Source organism: Rhynchophorus ferrugineus, unplaced genomic scaffold, assembly GCF_030347505.1.
Source record: "Rhynchophorus ferrugineus isolate W39M unplaced genomic scaffold, kcgeb_rfMv2 rfM3, whole genome shotgun sequence".
Lineage (NCBI taxonomy): Eukaryota > Metazoa > Arthropoda > Insecta > Coleoptera > Curculionidae > Rhynchophorus > Rhynchophorus ferrugineus.
Window position 1 is genome coordinate 71,705,913 of NW_027472582.1, and position 26,638 is coordinate 71,732,550.

At 32.4% G+C, this 26,638-nt stretch overlaps 1 protein-coding gene across 3 annotated transcripts in view; it reads left to right on the top strand.

The window, feature by feature from the left end:
* The window catches only part of LOC143192326 (neural cell adhesion molecule 1), a 151,789-nt gene that overhangs the window by 39,027 nt on the left and 86,124 nt on the right, over positions 1–26,638 (top strand). For all 3 annotated transcript variants that reach the window (XM_076397591.1, XM_076397592.1, XM_076397593.1), the window contains exon 2: positions 26,146–26,218. In XM_076397591.1, coding sequence (XP_076253706.1) covers positions 26,146–26,218 — 73 coding nt within the window. The remainder of the gene's footprint in view (positions 1–26,145; positions 26,219–26,638) is intronic.

Below are 26,638 nucleotides of genomic sequence, written 5' to 3' on the forward strand. Positions count from 1 at the left end.
TCCATGCGCATCCCATAATATAGACGCCATAACCTTGCTAGCCGACTATTGCGTTTTCCTATGCTTTAGAGCGGGTTTATCGTGTGCAGTCTACAGTCCGCAGGATGACTGTTGATTTGACTTCGGAGTGAAATGGTGGAGCCATGTTTCATCCATTGTAACATAACATATTGACAGAACAGTCTAAAATATCTTTAAATAGTAATAAAATATCTTAAGGTGCAAATTGCGAGTCATTCTCAAACAACATTTTTTTGTTATTGACAATAGTAATAGAAAAAATGAAAACAAAATTCTCCAAGTTCTTAATTAATATACACTCGAATTCGGATAACCAAGTAAAAAGCATGAGATGGTCCTAATATATCCACCTATATAGCCTAGGCTTAGCACCGTCAGACTATCATTTGTTTTCGTTTTGGCAAAATTCCTTTACTGGATTAATATTGACGTGAAAAGAGGCCTGCGAGAATCACTCGTCTCGGCGCTCCAGTTTTACACGGAATGGTGGTTCGACCTGACAGATGGCGAAACACAATTAATCAAAGTCGAATGAATTTACCTTATTTAATAAAGTTGTCGTAAATATTATGGAAAAATTAAGTTAATGCGTGTTTGGGAGTATCAGAGAATTTATATCAGCGTCTTGTCTTCAGCAAGGATTTCATTCGCTGAAAACTTTTTTGTTTAACTTATTTTGTTTGATCAAATTTGTTGATAAGCCAAATCGGCTGCCTCTAAAAGCGTACGGTAATACTGAGTTGTCATTTCAGAAGAATAAGCTATTAAATTACTTTATATATAGAGACATTCGGTCCCATCTCAACAGTCCTATTCATCAAACATTGGCCCTACTCCAATCCATTTAAAATCGAACCACCACTTGTTTAGTCGATGTCTGAAAACTGAATCTATTCTCCGATACTCTCAAAAGCACTATTTTGACTTAAAATACACTATATCGATTTATATGAATAATGTCTCAGAATGTATAGTAAGAATGTATAAAAAGAGCTTCTACTTATTTCTATATTAATAGCTTTTAATTGCTATATGTTATTAGGTCTAGATAATTCAGCTTATTACATTTTTATTACAACCCACAAGTTATAATTAATATTTGTAAATAGAAGAAAGTTTCTATAACGTCAAAAATGCTAAGTTATATTCCAACAAACAATAGTTGGGTAATGTGATATTTTGATAATCTAATTTTAGATGATTATTGTACATACAAACTAAGTACATTTTCAACCAGTACATTACCTATTTTTGACTCTATCTTCAAGATCAATATTATAGCACATTCCTATTCTTTCTAACACATTCACAATGAAATATTTCAAGAGAGAGTGAACAGATTTAAATTTTTCGCTTTTTTAGCAATGATTCAATGAAGGTTTATATTAAATATAATTTGCTAAGCTTGTACAATTATTATCTACACTCATTAATACATTTTGATCCAAGCCTTTGATACAGTATGGCAAGACAGTCTAGAATACAAGTTGGCGAATACATTACCTAGCCAGATGAACCAGATTTTCAAATTTTAATCGTTAATTGGTTTTGAAATCCCGTTCTGATGTACCACAAGGTAGTATCGTTTGACTAACATTGTATTTACTTCATATTCAGTAAAATCAATGCTTGGGTTCTAAGCCTACGCATGGCGAATTAGCAAAAAAATGAATCACTTGCTTGTGGTAAATGATTATAAAGTAAATCATTGCAATGTAATTATAGCAAAATACTTGGGCATGGCACTAGAAGCTCATGTAGAAGAAGCATGTTGAATAGAAACGAGCAGAATTAAATATGAACTTAAAAAAATGGTGGTTGCCTGCTTCATGGCTATTGGTATATTAGAAAAGAGGACATAAGGAACAAAGGTCAGCGAACATATCAAATGATTTGAAAACACCAAGTGATATTCAGCAAACACAAAAATATTGAAGTGCTACAACTGGTTGGTAAAAGTGATTCTATTGCTGTGTGAATTTTGTTAGCCTATCGTATATTTGTTAGTTTTGTTAGCAAAAAAAATCTTTTCAAATCTTTTCAAATGTAAAATGATTTGTCTTACAATTCAAAATTGCCTCACGGCATTTTACGGTACAACGTTGCCAGTTTTTGACTTTAAAAATTACGCGTCCGTAGTTGATTTACGTACTTTAGAATAATCCGCCCTATAATGGTCAGAGCTGGCAACGCGTCTGCCAGAGTCTAAAATAATTATTTATATATTTTGTCACTGATCTGACGACTTTTCCTGGTTGCTTGATTTGATCGTATTTTCTTTTATTGGAATTAATTAGCCTTGGGAACTATCGACTGAAAACGGTTATAAACTGTTTAGTGATGTACTTTTTGGTATCGACTGTTTCAGTCGCTATTTTTGGTTCTACTGATTTTATTACTTTTTACCAGTGACTGTTTCTTTCAGTCGACTGTTTTCAGTGGCTATTTTCGGTCCGACTGATTTTGTTACAATTTACTATCGACTGTTTCAGTCGTACTTTCAGTTACTATTTTTGGTTATTTTAGTTTCATTTGACTGATGATTGATGTTTTGGCTCTGTGGTCCTAGCCGCGACCTTGAAAAAAAGGTACCCAATTTATGCTTACATACATGTAATATATATAGTTTTATGATTTTTTTGGTAGTTTACATATAAATAACTATATATTGTATATTAATATAGGAGATTAAGATTGTTAATGTAATAGGGTAAAAAGATTAAAAATGTGAGTGATAAATAGTAAAATACTTTTGACTGTTTTTATGGCAATAATAGGTAATATTTCGATTACTGTCTCGATTTTCGTTAAAAATATTTGCGTTCACTAGTAAATCATTTTTAATTATGTCATGAATTAGTTTCTTTCTATGATTATGTATATGTTTAACTTTTATTTAGTATTTATGGTTATTGTATTGTCTATATGTATTTTAGAATATTATTTAAAAATATCAATTGATATATCCAAATACGATAAAACATTTGTAGGTTATTATTCCATTCCTTTTTACAGATCCACGGACCACTCATAAATGTCATTCTACTTCGATTAAAATGAACTTATTAATTGCATATTAATAGTATTCATTTCCGTCTCACTTATAGTACCGTTGGAAAATATAATCACATATAAAATTAACTGCTCCAAGCAATTGTCTGCGTCCATTCCTCTCTCACAATTTATACAGAACAGGGTTCGTACATCTTCGTCCGACATCACGAAATGAGAAAACAGTCGAACCGTGCATTTAGTAATTACTATTTTCAGTCGCTAGTATTTTGACTATTGACTGTTTCCCGACCATCCACTGTTTCGACTGTCTTTAGTCGATAGCTCCCAATGCTAGAGTTTATTTATTTGTAGTGCATATTACACAAAAATTATATTTTATTTTTATTCTTCCTTCACATAAGCTGCCAGTTTTCATGCTAAACAGTGCCAAATTTCATGCCTCCAGATGCCCATTTTTGTTCAAAAATGGAGGCCCAATTTTATCTAAACCGTTTAATGTATAAAAGTAGATCACTGTACCGTGTTCTAAGCTTATGTAGAGCCTAACAGTATATACTACCATTCGTCGAATGCTAAACAACTTAGTGTCTGAAATATTAAATCTGGAACAGGAATAATATCAAAGAAAAATTACTAGATGATGAACAACTAGTAGGGATACGTGTAGAAAATGCCTTTAAATAAGAAATAATAATAAATGTTAAGCAATATTGCTTGTAAAGTCTAAACGTTAATCTTATAGAATTAAATGTTATTCAGTAAATGCATAAAGTTGGTAGAAAGTTCATACAAAATGTATAACGAAAAAAGCTTTAAGAGCTCATTTTCGCTATAAATAATATAATAGGTCGTCGAAACCGATCGGACAAGTCGGGCGAATTAATTAATACGAGGCCTGGATCTGATTTAATTAGCTCTGAACGTGTCGCCACATGTCGCATTATTGACCGCCAGCGATTCAATAAACTATTCTTGGAAAATATGTTCGGCATATTAATCTGATAATATAATATCCTGCCGTTCCTGCTCGGCTGTATATCAAAGACCAAAGAGGACTTTCAGCGTGGAACAATAAACACCTTTAACCAGAATTTAATATACAAGGTAGAGTCCAATTCATTTAACTAATTCATGATAACTTTTCTTAGAGATCATACAGTCCTAAATTAATTTTCTGGTTGCTGAACGTTATACGTGTATATCACTACATAGTATAAAACAAAGTCGCCTTTTCTGTCCCTATATCCTTATGTGCGCTTAAATCTTTAAAACTACGCAACGGATTTTGATGCGGTTTTTTTCAATAGATAGAGTGATTCAAGAGGAAGGTTTATATGTATAATACATGCATAATATACTAAGGCAACATTGCTAATTTTAGAGGTTTCTAACGTGATGTCGTAAATTAACCTATTTTTTAGGCTTATTTAGCAATTAGCAAAAACGCTGCCTAACCCTACGAGTTAGATCAAATTAATGTACTACAGTATTGTACACCATAAAAAGGTCTACAAAAAAGTCCGCGATGGTATATGTTTATCTTTTAGGGATAACCCACATTAACCATTTTTATTGTTTACTTTTTACGTGAGAAAATGGCTTATTTACGAAGCTATTTTAAGCAATACGGCATTAATCCTTATCGAATTAAGTACCTTAAATACAGTGTGCAATTAATATAGATCAATATGGTTCCTTACAGCATGTAAATTAAACAAATATTTTCGGAGATATTACAAATTTAAAATTTGCGTTTAAAAATGTGTAATGTAATAAAAATTGTATGAATTTAGATATTCCAAAGATAGCAGGAAATCTTCATAGTAAGTATAGGGGAAGAGGAATTGTTTTACTCCAAATTTAATGCGTGCAGGCCAAGGGCAGTAATGAATGAACCAAAAATACTGGACCGATTTTAATCATGTTTTCATTGAGTGACATAGGCATATATATTTTATGCCCGTGCAAAGTCGGAGCGGGCCGCTATGTTTTTATATACAACGTTCATATTTTTTCTGTAGTGTATTTAATTTAGTATCAGCATTGCACCCGTGCGAAGCCGGGGCGGGTCGCTAGTATATATATATATATATATATATATATATATATAACATTCATTGTGTGATCCCCTGTATAAAATACTATTTTAACGAATTAGTCTTATTATAAACACGGATCAATAGAACAAATGCATAGATTAGTTAACCAAATTAACAAAAAAATTAAACGATAAAAAATATTGCTCCGCTGCATTTCTCGATATTTCTGAGGCCTTCGATAAGATGTACGTTGAATTACACTCGATATTGGTTCTATAGGAATATAGCGTTTTATCACTTCATTTGAAAAATAGTACAGAGCATAGACAATGGCACGCAACACTTTATTTTGGAACCGTTATAAGATGGATGTATTATAAATACTATCTTGTTAACTAATGATAACTTGGATTTGCGTCCAATGAGCCAATACGTTTGATACATTTAATATTTCTGTTGAGACTCCAGTTAACAGTTTTTGATTCATATTTTACCTATAGTAAAAAAATGTATTATGAAGAATATTTTATAAGGATATTTCATTTTAAAATAATTTTGAAAAGGAAAAAGTGATGATAAAACAATGTGTAAATATATATTAATGTATAAACATTACAATAACAAATCGAAATTATATGCTATTAATTTTATTATATGCTTTTAAAAATATAATTCATTTAAAAGCAATGTCTTACAGCTCCATTAGACCTCTTCATGTGCTATTTTTATTGCATGTAAATCCTCTGTGTTTTATCAGTGTTTTAAAAGATGGCCTACAAGGTATGTAAAGAGCTGCATATCATAACATTTTCTACATATATTTCCTAGACTAGAAAGATATCATCGAAATTACGAATATTAGACAGCAGTTAGAAATGTATGAAAAGAAATTCCAAAAAAACTTTGCCAATTTATAACCTCTAAATATTATCATTACTATTTTAATTAATTTTGCAGATATGACGACAGTGTCGACGACTACAAATACAAATCGAACTCTATTAATAGATTCGGTTGCATGTTCAGATTCATCAGGCAGCGTTTTTTTGTAACTAAGATAATGCTGTGCTAATTAGTAAAATGTGAAGAAAAAGTCCGTTACGAGTTTAAAATAAATTCTACGTTTTTAGAAACTGAATTTGGCAGTATAGTCGATGTCACATGTGGCTTCCATTAAATGTTTTCCTGGACGGGCTATATGTATTTCAGGATTAATAAGGACTTCTTTAACATATATTTCTGATTACATTTATTCGAAAACATCTCCATGTACAAGAGGCTTGCGATAATAATTATAATAGGGAGATAACGCTATGAAGAGCACCAAAGTTTCAATTAAAGTTGAGGACTTACCCTATTGTGTGTTTTATTTACTAAAACTTTCGGCCTATAAATTAGTTTTAAAGGATTTTTTTGAATTTGGAACATTATAATGAATCATCGATACAATGCATTTTATACAAAGTATTGCCCATCGATAGCTCTACGTTTTCCCATCTTACAGGCAATTTACGAATTCCATCTGGATAGAAAGATCTATATCGTGACGCTGTCTACGAATCGACTCATTTCTTCATAAGTCATGACTCATGTGGGAACAAGTAGTAATCAGAAGGACCAAGCCCTGGAGAGTACGGCGGATGGTGTAGCACTTAGAATTTTAATATTTCCAAGTATATTTTCATCGGTTTTGCAACATGTGGTTTTTCTTCATGCTGAAGTATAACATTGTTGTGACTTTGCTCGTATTTCGGTCGTTTTTAGCACAATGCTTGGCTGAAGGGCATGAATTGTAGCCGATAGCGGTTCTTCACCTTGGAGAATGATTTCACAAACCTCGCATAGTTATTCAAAATCTAAATAGCGAAAGAAACAATATAAATTTTAACGAGTTATGTTGTTGGCAGATGTTGAATACTATTATATCTCGGTTTGGATTTTCGAAGATCATAATTACTGTCATGATATTTGTTTTGATATATCTTTCATTATACTTAATTGTACTAGTAGTACTTTATTTACTCTGGTGTCCACGAGATCAAGACTATCAAATTAATATTGAGTTAATATGATTACCAACATCATTAAACTGACAGGTTGTGACAGAAAAAAACCTAATACGTATTCAGTAACATGCTTCCTATTTATATTTAAAGAAATTTTAAATATAAATCGAGTTTTGGAAATCTTGTAAATACATGGTACGCTTTAGACCATTCTCGTATAGAATTTAAAGATTAATTCTAACAAGAAAATCCCTCGACATTCTACCTCATTGTTCGGTAAATAACAATAGTGTATTCTCTGCGCTTATCCCTATTTATTATCTTAAGTTGGGTTACGAGCATATCTTCTGTATATCCCTTTAAGCTAAGCTATGTATAATATCGTAGAAATTTTAAAGAAAAATTTCCAGCTGGACCATTTTAAAAGCCCGATTAGATGCTTTAGCAAATTATCAGGCCTCATTGTTGTAAACTTGCTATTTATGTCATATAATGGCATGCAAATGTCATTCATGATGCTTGTTACAGGAATATGTAATCTAAAGTATATTTAATTGCGAAAGACCTTCACTCTACTTAGTATTTTAATATAGTTCAGTTAAATGTATGTTAAAATATGACTGTGTGCGTAATTATCAGCAAAAGTGTACCTGAGTTACTCTTTCACATTTAGGGATATCACTGGTATAAAGTCAACAAAATATTGGCCTAAGGAGAGTATCTTGTAGCACATCCACATAACAGGCCAATTGAAAAGACCCCGGCTTACCATAGTAAAAAACATGTTTTTAACAAACATCTTTTTTATTCAACATAATTCCTTTCAAGGGTGATACACTGATTATTGTAACCCTCCAACTTTGTCCTTTGCTTTAAAATAGGCCTCAGTTTCGGCGATCACCTCTTCATTCGATAATTTCTTACCAACGAGCATTCTTTTGAGATCTGAGAATAGGAAATAGTTGCTGGGTGCCAGATCTGGAAAATAGAGGGGATGGGGAAGCAATTTGAAGCCCATTTCATATTTTGCCATCGTTTCCATTGACTTGTGAAACGGTGCATTGTCTTGGTGAAGCAGCACTTTCTTTTTCTTCAAACGCTGTCGTTTTTCGGCTCTATCGTCCTTCAAACGGTCCAATAACATTGTGTAATACTCGCTGTTGATCGTCCTTCCTTTTTTAAGGTAGTCAATAAAAATGATTCCATGCGCATCCCACAATACGTCATAATCTTGCCAGCTAACTGTTGCGTCTTCCCACGCATTGGAGCGGGTTCATCGTATGCAGTCTACTCAGATGACTGTCGATTAGACTTCGGAGTAAAATGATGGAGCCATGTTTCATCTATTGTCACTTATCAACGCAAAATCTCGGGTTTAGTGCGCTTGATCATCTTCAAACTCCTGCTCACTACTCCGAATCATCAACTCGTCATTGTTTTTGGTCAAAAGTGAGCTCGCCCGGCACCCACTTTGCACAGAGCTTTCTCATACCGAAATATTTGTGAATAATGTGATGTACACGTTCAGCTGATATCTTTAGAGTTTCTGCTCTTTTATCCAATTTTAATGTTTTCTTCGGTAACAACTTCTTTTGGGCTTTCACCATATTCGGTGCTCACTTCATCTCAGCTCAGTGTAAACTTATCCGAGGGCTGTCAAATTTATACACGCATCTTTTGTAGATTAAGGCTAAGTAAAGTATATATGGATTTATTTCGAATAGCACCATCTATGTGTCAGGTCGGGGACTTTTCACTTGACCTGTTAGATGGGCTTTTAATCAGTATATACGTTACCATATCTTATTCTAAAATTATGATTAAAAATATAGGATATGAGAATCTTGGTATTCGAGACCCTTGTAGCATATTTTATAAAAAATTTTGGCCAAGTTCAGCAATAGAGTTGAACAAATTACCTTATATGATGTACCTGATCAATTGTCAAGTGTATGTTTATACATTTTTAAAATTGAATTTTTCTGTGTTTTGTTGACAATTTCCTTTAGCACTTTGCAGTTATTTCTGTTTGGAATTAGGTAAGGTATCACATCTGTCACCAGAGTGAGGTTGTAAGAGATATGCCATAAGTACTCTCGCTATCTTTTTTGTTCACCCTCAATTTTCCATTTTATTTTGCATTTGGGCATGCAGGCGCAAACATTATGTTATGTGGCATCTAACAATATTTATACAAATGTATAATATTTGTACAAATATTTTGCCCAATATATTTGTATATATTACTCAAGTGTAACAATATATATAATTTTTTAACCTCCTTCTTATATTTATGCTTGCTTTTCGATTTTCTTTGATGTACAGGGTGTCTCAAAAAAACTGTCTGAAATATTTTAAATGATATTTTTTTTAAATCAGATATATTTATCATATTAGCAATAATTAATAACAATAACATGGATCTTTAACAACAATATACTAAGCCGGTTTGCATTTTGTTGCATCTCCAAAGGAGAACTGTTACAATTTCATGACTCATAAGCTTGTAAGTTATTGTGTCAAGAGCGGCGTTTGTTATTTTCAAAATTATGGATCATAAACCGTTTTGTGTTTTAAATTTTCACTGCTTCTTGATGGAAGAAGAAAGATGGAAGAAGAAACCGTTCAAGCAAAGCAATCCATTGAAATATGTTATGAGGACTCTAACAGAAACCACAAAAAAACGATAGTTTGCTGGCTTTAAATGTAGTTGTAGAGACACAGATGATGCAGGAGGCAGTGGACGCCCAAATAAGTGGTAACAACAGAATATATAAAAAAAAATCCGCAAAATCGTCTTCCAGTCGAAAACTAGGGTTGCGTGAGTTAGCCAACATCTCAAAAATATTAAAAGTAATTAAAAGTATTTCACTATGAGAAGTCTCTGTTCAAAGTGCGTGACGCGTTTGCCCACTGTTAACCAAAAACAAGAAGTGTTGATGATTTTGAGCAGTATTTGGTCATGTTTAAACGTAAAGAACCCGAATTTTTCCGTCGATATGTGACAATGGATGAAACAGGCCTCTTTTGAGGCAAAATATAAGTCTTTCTACAGAAATAGTATTGAAATGTTAGAGCGGCGATGAAATTATTGTGTGGCTTTTGATGGAGATTACGTTGATGAATAAAACCAATTTTGAATAAAAAAAACGCGTTTACTTTTTACGCCGAGGGTTTTTCTACCCATTTGTAACCATTAGGCATTATGGGTACAAATATGCCATTATTATAGGCATTTAATTTCGTGTCCGTTCTTAAAGAATATGGTGGATATATATGTATTTCCTCCCTATTAATAGATTAATATTGCCTTTAACATAATTAAGGTACCAAATTAATAGCTAAGAGTTAGATTATTCGAAACAATCATTAATATTATTGAAGAAATAGCGATCCTATTAAAATAAGAAAATTAACAAACAGTGATAAAGTTAAATAGTTTTTTTTATTACGAGACATAAAAGTTTTTATAGCCAGTTGTAAATTTCTATAATCGTTTCTCGCCGTTATCCGGATTTTCGAATACACCATCGCCAAAATAATAGACCGTGGGCCGTATATAATAAAAAAAATATTTGTCTCTAAACGATTCCGTCTGCATAAACCGGCCGTAACGTCGGCCACTCGGCGAACGGGTCGGGGAATTAGTGTGACGTAATATATACAGCCTTAAAATTGACTGAAACTAGCGGCGTTTTATTGAAATTGTTTTCCAATGAATCGTTCGGCCCGGAATAGAGAAAAATCGTCCGGAAAACAAAATACCAAATGGGGGAATTCCTGTTTCGGATAAAATAAAAATTAGGTCGGGAAGCGGAAAAAGACTGCTGGAGAAAACAAAACCATTTATTTCTAACCCTTATCAGAAAAAAAAGCCTGTTCTCTAGCCGTCTGGAACAATATTTTGTTAGTCAGATAGACTTTAGTTGAAGGATGGGTAAATATATATATATATATATATATATATATATATATATATATATATATATATATATATATATATATATATAGTCATCATAAATTTAAAAAAGGACAAGGCAATATTTACAGTTAGAGAAATTATGTTAAACTTTTGACATCATGATCATCAGTATCTAATCCTTATTATTCTCCTCCATTCCTTCAAATATAACAACCTCAATAGGACACGCTACTATTGAATATTTAAACACCCTAAAGCTTTTCAAGGTCATTAATAAAAAAGTCGCATATTGTTTTCTTCTGTAGAAAGGGTTTTCGTGTGTTCAAGGTTGCATTTTGCTCAAACCACCAAAATACTTAGTTCCAACTGCACAAAAAAAACAATCAACAACGCAATTTCATCTAGGTGATTGCTTCTGACCATTAACAAAATTAACAAATCATAGCAAGCAGATTATTCAAACGTGAAATCGTCAGTGGTTTCAGAGCAGCAAAACAATCTCGTAATCAAATTTATCACCATAAACTCTCAGCAAAACTCACAAATTTTATAAAATTTCTACTTTTAGTACATCACACATTAGTGCAGCTAATTTAAGTTATTCACTGTTGTAATTTGATTTAAATTGCTTTCTAAGTAAATGTTAAAAAAGAATAAATAATTTTTAAAGCCATAAATTTAAAAAAGACAAGGCAATATTTACAGTTAGAGAAATAATGTTAAACATTTGACATCATCATCATCAGCACCTAATTCTTATTACATTGTTGTTGGTGCTGCAGGACGATCATTCTCTAAAAAATATCATTTCTCATTTTTAAATCCGTCCCAAGTGTTTTTGAGGTGTCTTTTTGAAAGAATGGGTTCTCCTCCATTCTACAAATATGACAACCTCAACAGGACACGCTACTATTGAATATTTAAACACCCTAAAGCTTTTCAAGGTCATTAATAAAAAAGTCGCATATTGTTTTCTTCTGTAGAAAGGGTTTTCGTGTGTTCCAGGTTGCATTTTGCTCAAACCACCAAAATACTTAGTTCCAACTGCACTAAAAAACAATCAACAACGCAATTTCATCTAGGTGATTGCTTCTGACCATTAACAAAATTAACAAATCATAGCAAGCAGATTATTCAAACGTGAAATCGTCAGTGGTTTCAGAGCAGCAAAACAATCTCGTAATCAAATTTATCACCATAAACTCTCAGCAAAACTCACAAATTTTATAAAATTTCTACTTTTAGTACATCACACATTAGTGCAGCTAATTTAAGTTATTCACTGTTGTAATTTGATTTAAATTGCTTTCTAAGTAAATGTTAAAAAAGAATAAATAATTTTTAAAAGCCATAAATTTAAAAAAGAACAAGGCAATATTTACAGTTAGAGAAATAATGTTAAACTTTTGACATCATCATCATCAGCATCTAATTCTTATTACATTGTTGTTGGTGCTGCAGGACGATCATTCTCTAAAAAATATCATTTCTCGTTTGTAAATCTGTCTCAAGTGTTTTTGAGGTCTCTTTTTGGAAGAATGGGTTCTCGTCCATTCTAAAAATATGACATCCTCAATAGGACACGCTACTGTTGAATATTTAAACACCCTAAAGCTTTTCAAGGTCATTAATAAGAAAGTCGCATATTGTTTCCTTCTGTAGAAAGGGTTTTCGTGTGTTCAAGGTTGTATTTTGCTCAAACCACCAAAATACTTTGTTTCAACTGCACAAAAAAAAATCAACAACGCAATTTTATCAAGGCGATTGCCTCTGATCATTAATAAATCATAGCAAGCAAATTATTGTACAAAAGTCAATAGCGTACCAGACTAGAGCGGTGGATCTTATCAGTATCGCGTGAAATCGTCAGTGGTTTCAGAGCAGCAAAACAATCTCGAAATTTGTCAGCATAAACCCCCAGCAAAACTCACAAATTTTGTAAAATTTCTATTTTTAGTACATCACACATTAGTGTAGCTAATTTAAGTTATTCACTGTTGTAATTTGATTTAGATTGCTTTCTAAATAAATGTTTCAAACCAATTAAGCCTCTGCAGGTTAATTTAAGTTAAGTAACTTGAGTGTTTAAACACTATAGTTTCCGTTGCCAAATAGGTCAAAATGTATCAAAATGAAAGAGAAAAATATGTTTCAAATATTGTTCTCGAAATACTACATGCGACATATACATTATAATATACATTAATAATATAGAGCAATTAAATATCAAATGGTATCACTAGCATTTAATTGAATAAAAAGCAGTGTTAATTACCACCCGAACTTTATAAACAATGGCAAGAACTCCCTATAATTTTAGCGAAATAATTCAGGTTTGTATGAGTTTGGATAACAACAATCAATCAAAAAACAACAACAACAAAACAGAAGCTGGTAGATAAATTGGGGAGCTGAATCAAAATCAGCATACCGTTTGTTAAAATGGGTTTATTTTTCACCATTAACAGCCATTTACTGAATTAAACGTATAAATCACAAATCCGCAGAAGCTCCATTATATCTTTTATACTGTCTGTGATCTGTTATCTCTACTTGGAATTTTGGGATCTTCTTGTTCATCGCTTGTGTCGCCCAAGTTTTGTGGGAAAAATCAGCATATACATGCAGAAAATGTATTTTGATCTGACAAAAAACGCCATTCTTTTCGGTCATATAGTATAATCATCACATCAAATAAATCTTTGATATTATTGCAAAAATATATATCTTTCTTTTGAGAAACAGTTACTTATGTTTTGGGGTCAAGTTGTTTCTATTCCTCTAACAGTAACGCAAGCAACCCTGCTTTTTGTTTTGATATATTAAAATTGCCAATAAAATCAATCACTTCGCGAAATTAAAAGCTTTTCTTCCATAATGACATCGTCCACAAATGATGAAGAGGAAGTTTTTAAGAATATTTTTTGATTTTTACCTGGACAAATTGGCATTGGATCCGTACGCAGAAGTAGTTTGGATATTTTATTTTTGTTATTTTTATTTAGTTATTTTTGCATTAATATCCATAACATTCATAGATAAAAACATCAATTATCTGTTCAACTTCACACGATCCTAAATACGGTCATAGCATAAAAATAAGTTCCAAATGGTATTTAATGCAATATCTTCACCTGTGAGCCATTATACACCATGCGCTAACTCGAAAACTAGAACTAATCTTGAACCACAGATTGAAGATCTGAGTTCAACGCATTCAATATCGTTAAAAATATCTGTTCAGGTTCAGGTAAAAGCGACAGGATGGACTACCTACTGTGGCGATAGTCCCGGCTTCAAACAAACTATAGCTCCAGGCCAGTTAAACCCTCGTTGGTAAAAGGAGACCTTAAAATATGCAAAAAAAACGGACCCGAATTTGCAAACTTGTGTAATTTTTTACATTTTTACGAATTAACTTTCACAGAGAAGAGAGGAGTACTCTTTTATTTGTTAATATACTGTATCTTCCTTTCCTATTTAACAGTATATTTAAACTTACAATTCCAAATATCTCAAAGCCCTTCACGCTAAAAAAGCAACACATCTCAAATAAAGTGTTCCAAATACAATTTAATTAATACTAATGTCAATCACTCGCCGGACTAACAAAAGCTGCATACGCTCATATATAAATCAATTTAGATATTTCGAATTAATATAGAGCAATTAAAATAACAAATGGACCAACTAATGACACGATCTGAATGTATAAACTGTTTCCTAATGTGTTCGAATGTGTTTAACATACTATATACAAAGTTTGCACGCTATTCGGGCGACAACTAATTTTAACTTAATCAAACTTTTCAAAGTTATAATTGTGCAAATGCCCGAAATGCTTTTGCAATTCAAATTTATCCCCGTTTAAAATATAAACCGAATTCGGAGCTAGCTGGTCCGGATCCCAAAAATTAATTTAGACATAAGACCCGTGGGTCGGCCTACCGCGCGTAAAACTATCGCAACTTGGTGCAGTCTTAGGTTCAAAAGCCTTTCTGCCTTTTTGTTCGACTTCAACTATTTCTCAAAGAGGATTAATGAAATTTCGGAAATACTTCGATGAAGCTTTCGCTTGTTGTTTGGGTTTGGACGCCAACCGCCGAGGGTACGAATCAAAACCGGACAGCTCTGGAAATAATTATGAACAGAAATCTCAAGCATTCGATTCTTAAATATTACAGGGCTGGTTATCTGTTGGTTTATCTTTCTAGTCGTTTTTTGTGACATGATATTTTATTACCTCGGTTAATATTGACTGAAACTAGTGCGTGTCTATTGACATTGTTTCAATAATTTCAATTTGTACTGCAGAGAGAGGGATACGAAACGCATATAACAGGTCAATTGAAAAATCCCCAAAAAATGTACGACCATTCAAAATAATTTTGTGGATTTTTAAAATGTTTTCGTCGGTAACAACCTCTTTTGGGCGTCCACTGCGTTCACCGTATTCGGTGCCCATTTCACCACGTCTAAACCTAGCATACCTGTACCTGATAGTTGATTTTCCCGAGACAGTGTCCTGGAAACTCGACATCAAGCCAAATTTTTGCTTCAACTGTATTTTTTCCAGCAGTAATCAACATGCGAAATTACCTTTAATCCATTTTTTTTATTTAAATCTAATAGCGCCATCTATGTGTCAGGCCGGGGACTTTTCAATTGACCTGTTACTTTAACTATGTTGAACTTTTTAGTAGTTAACAACAGTTCTCTACCATACGTTTAAGGATAATTCAGGTTTGCGCCAGTTTGTCAACCAATAAACCTCGTTCGGTTTAAAATCGTAAGTTTATAGTCGAAATTCGACCACAATTTATTAAGTTAATCATGTCTCTTTCATAATAGAGCAAAGGGAATAATTTATAAATGATATTAAAACTTTAGATCGGTAGTGTATTTGATATATAATATTAATTTAAATAATAAATGTCTATGTATTGAAACATTTAAATATATGCAAACTATCGCCAGAACTATTACTCAGTATTATTTTTGAAATGCCATTTAATTTCATCTAATTTAAACTCTATCTAAGTTTCAATAATCAACAAGATAATAAAAAGTTTAAATTATACACCACTAAATATTATAACAAAACATAATAAGTAAGATTATTTTCAGAACTGCAATGACTTCACAGCATCCAATATAAGTATACAAGATCTTTCTTTACTGTTATGTTATAAACATAAGTATGGAGTAATAAATGAAGTAACACATGTTTGTATATTAGAACAGAGAATACATATTATATTACAAAAACCATAATTATAACAAGCTTACCTAAAATTTGAAATAAAATTGCCTGGTTCTTTGCTTATTTATTCCACTCTCCTGTCCCACCTTTGCAAATAGCTCATCTTTAATTTGCTTTCATTTATCTGCTGTTGTCTTTTTCTTATGTCTCATGCATAAACTCATCAACAAATGAGGAATTAAAATTCTATGAAGCTATTTAATATTTTTGCAGTATTCATTTTTATTTGTGCATTAATAGTTAAGATGCACAAATTTACATATGTATTACATGCTATATTCGGTGAGTGCTTTGATAAGTAACGCATTTAATATAGAAACTTGAAATAGATTAGAAGTAAATACCGCCGGCTTGGTTGGCGTGGTGTAAGCGGTAGTAGTGAGTGGTAAAGGCAACAAGACGGTCCTCCTAGTTTGCTGTTGCGATAGTCGCGGGTTCGAATCCTGCTGGGACATGGTCGTAAATTTATGTTCGTGATTGTCCTTAAGGCCATAGTGCAAAATCCGACAAGGAAAATGATCCTAGTCACGCCAGTAACCAGGCTTTGTAAGGTCGGTTGTCTTCTGGGATAATTTCTAAATTGGTCATTCGTCAATCGGTAGGCTTAATATGAAGAGCTTTGGTTCGAAATCCACGTTTAATTGTAAGTCCAGTCCAGAAAAACCCTTGTTAGCAAAGGGAATCTTTAAAACATATTTAAAAAAGATGTTAGAACCACTAAAATTTATAGAAAAATCTTTATAACTTTTAGAAGTACCTTAGTACAATGATACTATGTCTCCAGAACCATATCAGTTACTATCAGTCCTTAGTTTTAGTATTGGTGCTAGTACCCAAGCAAGAACAATTTATCGTAGCTGTTCTCCGTTCATCAGACATAAAATTAAATTAAAAGCTGTTTTCTAAATCCTAGATATCTTATGAACAAAGTGGATGGACGATTTTTGTTGTTATAGACTTTTGTTAATCTATGTTCGGATGAAGTGTTCGCATATATCGCATATATTATTCTTTCACAACTGTATATACCTTCCGATAAAGTCATTTACACTTACACAATATTTTCCGATATTAAAACGATACTATTTGCTTAACGTCATATACTACAGCTCCGTTATCAATAACTTAACATAATTTGAAATTATACGACTCACATCCAGGTTATCTCCAACAATACGCAAACTTAACCCCGTTAGTATTCCTGCGGCATATCTCCTAAGCCACCCAGCCCTATTTTAATTTCGAAACCATTAGGTATGTAACACACAGATACCCCACTCACACGCAAATTCACACTTTTATTGCCGGCTCTTGATTATATGATTTGCTTTCATGTCAAATATGTAAGACGGAATCGAATTTATTATTTCGCGTGACGGGTCTTGAATAATTTACGTAGTCAAATGTAATTCATATGCAAATAAAAAAACTCGGAGTTTGTGAGAAATCTCTCGGCGGTTTGGAGCACTACCGAACCGTATACGAACAACAAGTTTCGTACGATTCGTAATAAGATCGGGCGTTGCACGTTATATATTAATACTGTAGTTTATTACCGTGTTCCACGTGTTAATATGATTTCTACATGCTAATATGATTATTCAGATGAAAGCAAAAAACATTTTGTTAGTCATTTTAACTAACACAAGTTCCCAGACGTAACAAAGGAAACGCGATTTTTGTTTAAAATTGGCTTTATTCATCAACGTCATCTCCATCAAGAGCACTACCAGCGGAGCTCTAACATTTCAATACAACTTTTGTGCAACGATTTATCTATTGCCTCAAAATACCGGTGATCATTATTATTTTGAGGTTTTCGAATAGCCAGAAGTCGCTGGGAGCCATATCTGGCGAATACGCTGGATATTTGTTCATTGTTTTGATTGCCTGGTGACACAATGCTTTGTCTTGATGAAACACAATTTTTTCTTTGTCACATGCGGTCGTTTCTTTGTAATTTCGGAAACCAAGCGCTCCAATAACGCTATATAATATTCATTCTTTGATGGTATGTCCCTTCTCAAGATTGTCGATGAATATTACACCACGTACATCCCAAAATACCGAGACCATAATCTTTCCAGCCGCTTGTTGTTCCTTCGGACGGTTTGGATGGGGTTTACCAGTTGCTGTACACTCATATGACGATCGTTGTGATTCCAGAGTTTCGTGATAGACCCACGTTTCCAGTTTATTGCTTTTAACCATGAACAATGACTAAACACTGTTCGTAATCATACGTTCTAGTTTTTTATCAATAGTGAGCAAACGCCACTTTGTACAGCGCTTTCTCATAGTGAAATGTTCATGCAATATAAAAAATGTGTTGGTTCTTTTAATTTCTTTACGCTGTTAGCTAACTCATGCAACTTCAGTCAGTGTTTTAACGACCGCGTTTGAAGTCCGCAAACCAACGTTCTATTGTTGTTTCTGATAAGGCAGAGTTCTTATAACAATTTTAAAGCCGTTGCTTTGCGTGAACGGATTTTTTTTGGAAAATTATAATAGAAAAAGTCATATTTTTTCCCAATTTCTCATATTTTAATATTCAATATAGGCTTAGAATGAGTTTAATATAATAATCATATTTTATTATCTATTAGTTATTGATTTTATATATAAGAAATTGAACTAGAACGGATTGGGTGAAAAAAATCATATATTTTCAATTAACATTTAGAACTTTGTATGTAGAGATTAGTTAGGACATCCAATTTTCTGTCACATAAGCTTAGAGACAACATTATACACAAACATCTGATTATTTTAGATAAAAAATATGTGAAAATATGCTACGTGCCTTTGATTTCAGCGTTTCCCTCAATTTCCCCCCTTTCCTCCATCAGATCCTGACTTGGTTCCAACGGGACCACCTGGAAAGTACACTCTTTCGAATAAAAGAAGAATTTTTAATATCGGTCCATAATTGACGGAGAAATCGGCGAACATACATTAATAAATATATATACAGCCTGACGTAGAACCTGCTCCTTTTTGGAAGTCGTTAAAAACTATGTCGGTAAAACATATAGTTTAATAATTATGCATTTATCAATTATACCATTAATTTAGCAACAATTGTTTACACTGACTTTTATATCAAATGCATTATTATATATTTTTTATTATAATTTTATTATTATTTATTTAAGTTGTAAGCAAAAGGATTATTATATACTCCTCTATACTTTTCGAAAGCTTTAAAAGGGTTCATATCATTTTAAAAATTCTACGAATATCTGGAAATATTCTCGGTTGGGCGACGACAGAACTTTAAAGCGCTGGGAAATTTAAATGAGTTGCTAAACACAAAAGTTTTAGTTCTACTCAGCAGAATAAAAAACTTTACGTGGTTTCAATACATATTGCAAAAAACTATATACATTACATATAATATTTATATGTCATTATTCTTATATAAAATATAATGTAGTTGTATTAATTAAATTGTCTAATAAGTAACATAATATTATAAACAAAATGTTTGAAGCCAGTTTTCACAACATAACACTCATAAAATGTTTTCAAATTTCTTTTTATCTCTAATCTTTTTTCTTTTGAAATTCTTGCAATAAATGAGACTTGCTTCTCCCTCAATATGCATTCTGAATACCTGCATAATATTTTCATACTGTCAAAATTATCTACAGGCTATTAAAAATGTTTTTCCTCAAAGTCCATTATTTAAAATCTAGATACACCTACACAAAACTTATAGCACATTCTGGGATGGATTGGCTGCTAAAGTTCCAGTAAGAAATAAAAACATTCAAATATATTATTTTATAAGTATTTTACCGCTTACATATAGTAAGATAAATGGTGTGTTGCAACTTGCCTGCTAGAGAAAGATAACAAACTTTAACTCATCATCAAGAAGGACTTCATTACTCCTGATATGCCCTTAGAAAATTGATGCAAATGAAGCTGAAAAATCTTAATTTGAAAGCGTTAATTTCAAAAAAAGAAGCACAAAAAACTTATTAAAGTAATAGAGATCAGTTTCTACACAAGATCTATGATTGTGGAAGTTGAAGGTCAACGGAGGCAAGATTTAATAATGAACATTCATTTTAGGAGGTTCTGGAGCATTAACAGTTTATTTATACACCGATTTTTTATTTTGTCGTTTATTTTGTCAATTTTGTCCTCAGTGTTAGTTTCTGTACATTTTAATCTTTTAGTGAACAGGCGTGTATAGAGATTGTTTTGAGATTGTTTTAGATTTTAGCCCTTTATTACATTTACGTATGACAATTGTTTTTATTTTAAAACATTAAGTTAAACGACTTTTTTGACAAATTGTACCGGCTGAACACAAAAACATAAACGTTTTTTTGTAATACTTTTTATATTAGATTTAAGATAAAATAAAGTACTATAAATATATAAAGATTTTATGAAAATTTCAAGTCATATTTATTAAAGTTAGTAATTTTATTAAACGAAGTAGTAAAGTATTTATTTACAGATAGACAATGAATCAAAATAGCTCAGGCTTAAAGCGTCGATACAAAAAATGAGCCATATATTCTGGAAGAAAACGACGAAATATTAACTTTTCGTCATGTGAACAGGAGAATCCCCTTTCATTACAAACAAGCAGTAATCTACTAACATTTTTAGCATTCTATCTCTCTTGATAATACTCTTCTATATGTTCTATATCTTGGTGAAGGCATTCACCTTGTTCGTCACTCACTATTCCAAGATTGGGGGAGAAAATCAAAATGAGAATGTAAGTCATTCACTAAAAATTCGGCATTTGTAGTTTTAAGTTTGTCTAAAAATTCATGAATTAGTTTCTTTAGAGATAACTAAGCCGCTAACCCTTTCGCGGTAAGATTTCCATCGAATTCATTATTTATATAAGTTCTCTTATTTTTTCAACAAAAATGCCTTCTTTTAATTTAGCATCGATTAATTAAGAGAAAACAGTTTTCAATTTTAAAAATTCTTCACCATGTTTATCCATGGCCTTCACAAAATTTTTCATTAAACCAAGTTTTATATGTAAGGGTGGAAGAATCACAGTTTCTTGTGGAATAAGAGTTTATATTTAATGTGTTATTTACTAACAAACAAAGGTTGGCCAATCTTTAAGTTCCTAGTGAGTTTTGGTGTCCCTACTCTCCCACAAACAGAGAAAACAACAATATTTCGTGAAACGTCCCTATAATACAAGCAATATGCCAACAACTTTTAAATCAATACAAACTTTTCAGTTGTATTGTCTGTATTTAAATAAGGCTAACATTAGATTCATATTTTCATACGTTTCTTTTAAAATATCTGAATATGCAATAGGTATGGAAGGATTTAGGCCGCCATTTTGGAGTAATACAGCATTTAAGAATAACTAGTATTATATTAACGTAAATATATTAGCGTATAATGTTTTTAACAGCAGAATAAGAATTTCAAAACAGGTAGTTTTATTTATATTAGAAGAAGTGTGTCACACAGTGTTATTATAGGTAGATGTTTTCCCAGAAATGCTTGCAGAAATGTTTTTCCAGAATCTAATATTAATCTTTCAATTAAAGCGTATTTATTTATAAAAAATAATCAGTTATAATCTTCTGAAACAAAACAAATTTATTGAACTTAACAACAACTTTGCTGACCATGTTTGAAGTCATGTAGAAAGTATTAACTAAACCTTATACCTACATTTCATCATTTGTTAAGTTAAACGAAATTATATTTTTACACTTAATATAAAATAAGGATTGTATCTGAAAAAAAAACCCTCAACTGTTTATATTTAAAATTAACTTTATAGGAATGATGTTTATTCAAAAAAATCGCGCACCTTCCTTTTTACTACACGACTTTGGATTGAGCTCAAGCAGCATATTTTATATATGCTGAAGTAGGCGTTTTCTTGCCCACCCAACCACTTGTTATCTGCAAAAAGTTAGGAATTTATTCAAATATATTCGCACACAATAAAAATGGTAATTGTACATACTATAAAAAGGCAAAAAGGGGGAGAATTCCGATAAAGATAACCAAATATGCTGACAGCAATAGCGGTAATTCCGTACGAGCGACGAGGTCTATAGCTCGGCAGTGCTCTAGGTTAAGCCGGCGAATTAGATTTTATAGCTTCGAATGTTTCTTTATTCGAATTTCGCGCTGGAATATTTTAATTCCATATTTTGTCATCGAAGAATCGCGAATCTGCATATTTTTGTAACATAACACAATGCCAATACTACACCGTCTCTTAACTTTCAGTCATATTTCTACCACTTGCATTTCTACAGTTGCAATCATTTCAATCAATAATGTACCTAAATTATTTTTCTATAGTATTTCAGGAAATGAAAAAGAAAACTAACGAGCTTCTGTTTATAGAAATGGTTCTTTCCTTAGATAGTCGCTGTACTGAATGCTTTAATTTGACTAAATTTGAAATACAAACAGCACAGTTAGATTTTAGTGACGAAGACAAACTTTTAACACGTTCGCTGCCAATAACGCGCTAACGCGTAATGTGAAGCTTTCATTGGACGCTAATTACGCTCCAGTGCGTTATATGTTCGGTGGTCTTTCTAAGCCCTACTCTATTCTACTGTGAAAAAGTAAACTCCTAATCCCTCAGAAACCAACTTTTATAAAATGCTAGTCCATCCAGTCTGCCTTTATGGAGCACAGGTGTGGTACAGGTACGGGAGAGTCTCTGGGAGACACTACACCAAGTTTTCCAATCCAAAAAGTCCGCGCGTTACTCAATGCCCCGTGGTTTACTAGGAACGTCAACACCCACCTGGAATCAGGCATCCCGTTCGTGAAGAGTTTCACGAACATGTTCAGCATAAGGTTCTCCCTAAGCGCCTTAGAACACGATAACATCTTGACAAAATCCCTACCCATCGCAAACCTCGGTAGATAACCAACTACGATAATCCCAGTTGTAACCCAGGGTCTCTGTAGCTCTGTCTCTCTGTCAAAACACTTCACTATCCAAAACTAGAAGCGACATCAGCAAAATACCATTTGATTCTAGCTGGCCATTCTGGAACAAGAAAATAAAAGCTTTGTATTGAGTTTAGTATTAGCAGTGTGCCCGTACAATTGTATCGGCATTATCTGACGACTATAGTCAGGCAATATTCAGGCAATCGTATTCCATTTACGACTTTCGTTTGTCTGCCTTGAAAAGGCTACTAAAGGCCCCGTCAAAACCTAATTCCAGAGCGTTTATCAGGGAACATGTTTTGAAAATACGAGAGGAAGCAGGAAACGTACTGTGAAAGCAATGTAAAAATTGTTATTTACAAAAAAAAGAAGACACTATATACTGCTTAGGCTGCACAAAAATTAGTCATGAGCGACCTATTATGATTTATCTGAATAAGGTTTTTATTTATTTTGTGACTTTGAGTGAAAATTTGTATTAGCTTATGGTTTATTTATAATAAAATCAACAATATCGGCAATAAAAATTGATTTAAATGCCGATCAGGCTCTGGTGCATGACACGCAAAATTTTTTTCTCAAAAAATATCAAAATCTGTTGTTTATTTTTGTAATTAGAAAAAAAACGTAGTCGGCTTCTAGGGTAAGTATTTGATCCCAGATCATCAGTGAACGTATTAAGTCACAATGTGGTTTAATATAGCCATCGAAGATTGATTATGAGGCTTGAGATCAATCACTGCTCTCCAAGCAATGGACCTTTAATCAAGGATTTATACTCCTAAAGCTTGGATCTTAATAATAGCTTGCTTTATCTCAATCCGTGTCTGTAGCAGTGCTTGAAGCTTGAAGGAGTTCTCATAACATGTACTTACATCATAATTATAGAAATATTCTATGACTTCAGATATACTTAGTAATTATTAAGTGTTTTCGAAATTTAAAACATGGATTAATGTAGAAAATGTCGTTAAAATTGAGACATGTATTAAAAATTTTCTTTTAAAAATAAAATGTCTTTAAAGAAAAGATATCAATCAGATGCTTCAAGGTGGCCTAGAAAAAAACCTATTATTTATCCAAACGCAAATATTTCCCTACTACAAATTTTAAAACGAAATCAAACCCTTCACCACTATTTAGAGAATATATTTAACTTTATAGAGGTCATATTCTTATAAACGAATGGTTATTTTTTACATATTCTGAGGTATTTATATATAAATTAATCATTACTGATGATCATAACAGTAAAATAACAGGTCAATTGAAAAGTCCCCGACCTGAGTCATAGATGGCGCTACTACAATTAAATCCATATGTTTTTTAGTTTGCAGTAACCCTCAGAAGATGCGTGTATAAATATAAGAGCTGTTGGATCGTTAGTTTGTGAATTATAGCATTTTGAGTGAAGCAACTTTTGTAATTGTGAAAAAAATGGATAGAAAGTAATTTCGCGTGTTGATAAAATATTGCTTTTTGAAGGGCAAAAATACATTTGAAATAAATACTTGCCTTGTTGCCGAGTCTCCGGACACTGCCCCAGGAAAATCGACCATCAAGGATTGGTATGCTAAGTTTAGATGTTGTGATTGAGGGACGATGACACCCAAAGTGTTTGTTACCGACGAAAACATCAAAAAAAACCACAAAATGATTTTGAATGACCATAAATTGAAGTTGAACTTAAATAGCAGACACTTTTGATCAAAAACAACGACAAGTTGATGATTTGGAGCAGTGCTTGAAGATGATCAAGCGTAATAAATCCGAGTTTTTGCATCGATATGTGACATAATGGATGAAACATGGCTCCATAATTTCACTGCAAAGACCAATCGATGGTCATCCGAGTGGATTGCATACGATGAACCCGCTCCAAAGCGTGGAAAAACGCCACACTCTACGGGCAAGGTTATGGCGTCTGTATTTTGGGATGCGCAAAGAATAATTTTCCTTGACTACATTGAAAAAGGAAGGACCATCAACAGCGACTATTACGTAACGTTATTGGATCGTTTGAATGATGTAATCGTCGAAAAACAGCCGCATTTGAAGAAAAAGAAAGTGCTGCTTCACCAAGAAAATGCACCGTGTCATAAGTCAGTGAAAACGATGGCGGAAATCCACGAACTGGGATTCGAATTGCTTCCTCATCCACCGTGTTCTCCAGATTTGGCCCCCAGCGGGTATTTCCTGTTCTCAGATCTCAAAAGAATGCTCGCTGGGAAGAAATTTTCGCCGAATCAAGAGGTGATCGCCGAAACTGAGGCCTATTTTGAAGCAAAGGACAAATCGTACTACAAAAATGGTATCGAAAAGTTGGAGAATCGCTATAATCAGTGTATCACCCTTGAAGGGAATTATGTTGAATAATAAAAAGTATAGGATAGGTAGGCCGGGGCTTTTCAATTGACCTGTTAGTTTGTTGAGAGATATGAAATTGAATTAAGAAAATTATTATTTTATTTTCAGTTTAAACTTAATTTCATATGATATTATTTGGATAAGTGTAAAATTTTGAATGTAAAATAAGATAATTTCTTGGAAATAGGTATTATATTGGTTAGGCTTGGTCTCTGCAATAGCTCAATGATTATACAATTGATTAATACGAAGCATTAACAACTCTAATAACTTCTAAACACCTAACGATTGCTCTCTATTTTCAAAACTGAATGCACAATGTCGTGAAATAAACGTTATTATTATAACAAATATGTATTTTGAGAAAATAGAAGAACCATTTTTCTTGAGAGGCAATGTATTATATCAGGGCAATCATTAATCAAGATAACATTATATTCTGTTTTGATGTCTTTTCTTTTAATCGTATTACTTAAATATATAATACATTTGAGTAATTATTTACTGGGTGTTCTTGCTTTTATAGCAATTTCTTAACCAACGTTATGATAAATTATAACATTAATCTTTATTTTGTTTCAGATGGACACTCACAGGACAGAAATGATATTAATAAAAACGTTTTCCGTTTTCTACGTCCTTTCTTTATTGCTTGGTAAGTGACTCACTTTTGTTTGTTATATGAAATATTAGGGTACAGTTAAAATAGTCATGTTAATCACCATGTACCAAGTACAGAGTATTTATAGTTAATACCTTTGACCAATAATGAATATTAAATCCGATAAATTCGTCTAGAGCTGTTGTTTTTTTCTTAATAAAAATGATAGCAAATCTCGAAATAATACAAAAATAATTTTGTGACATATGACAACAAAACAAATGAAATCAAATTTAATATAACTGTTTGGTTTCTGCACCGACTTCAAAGTAGTTAAAATAATATTGTAAATAAATGAATAGGCTTAGGTAGGTATTAAGCTAAATTGTGTGTATATAGTAGAATATAAAATACCTGTACCAAATAGGTTAATAAAGGTTTTTCTTTATTTTTATGTAGTTATTGCAACGATTA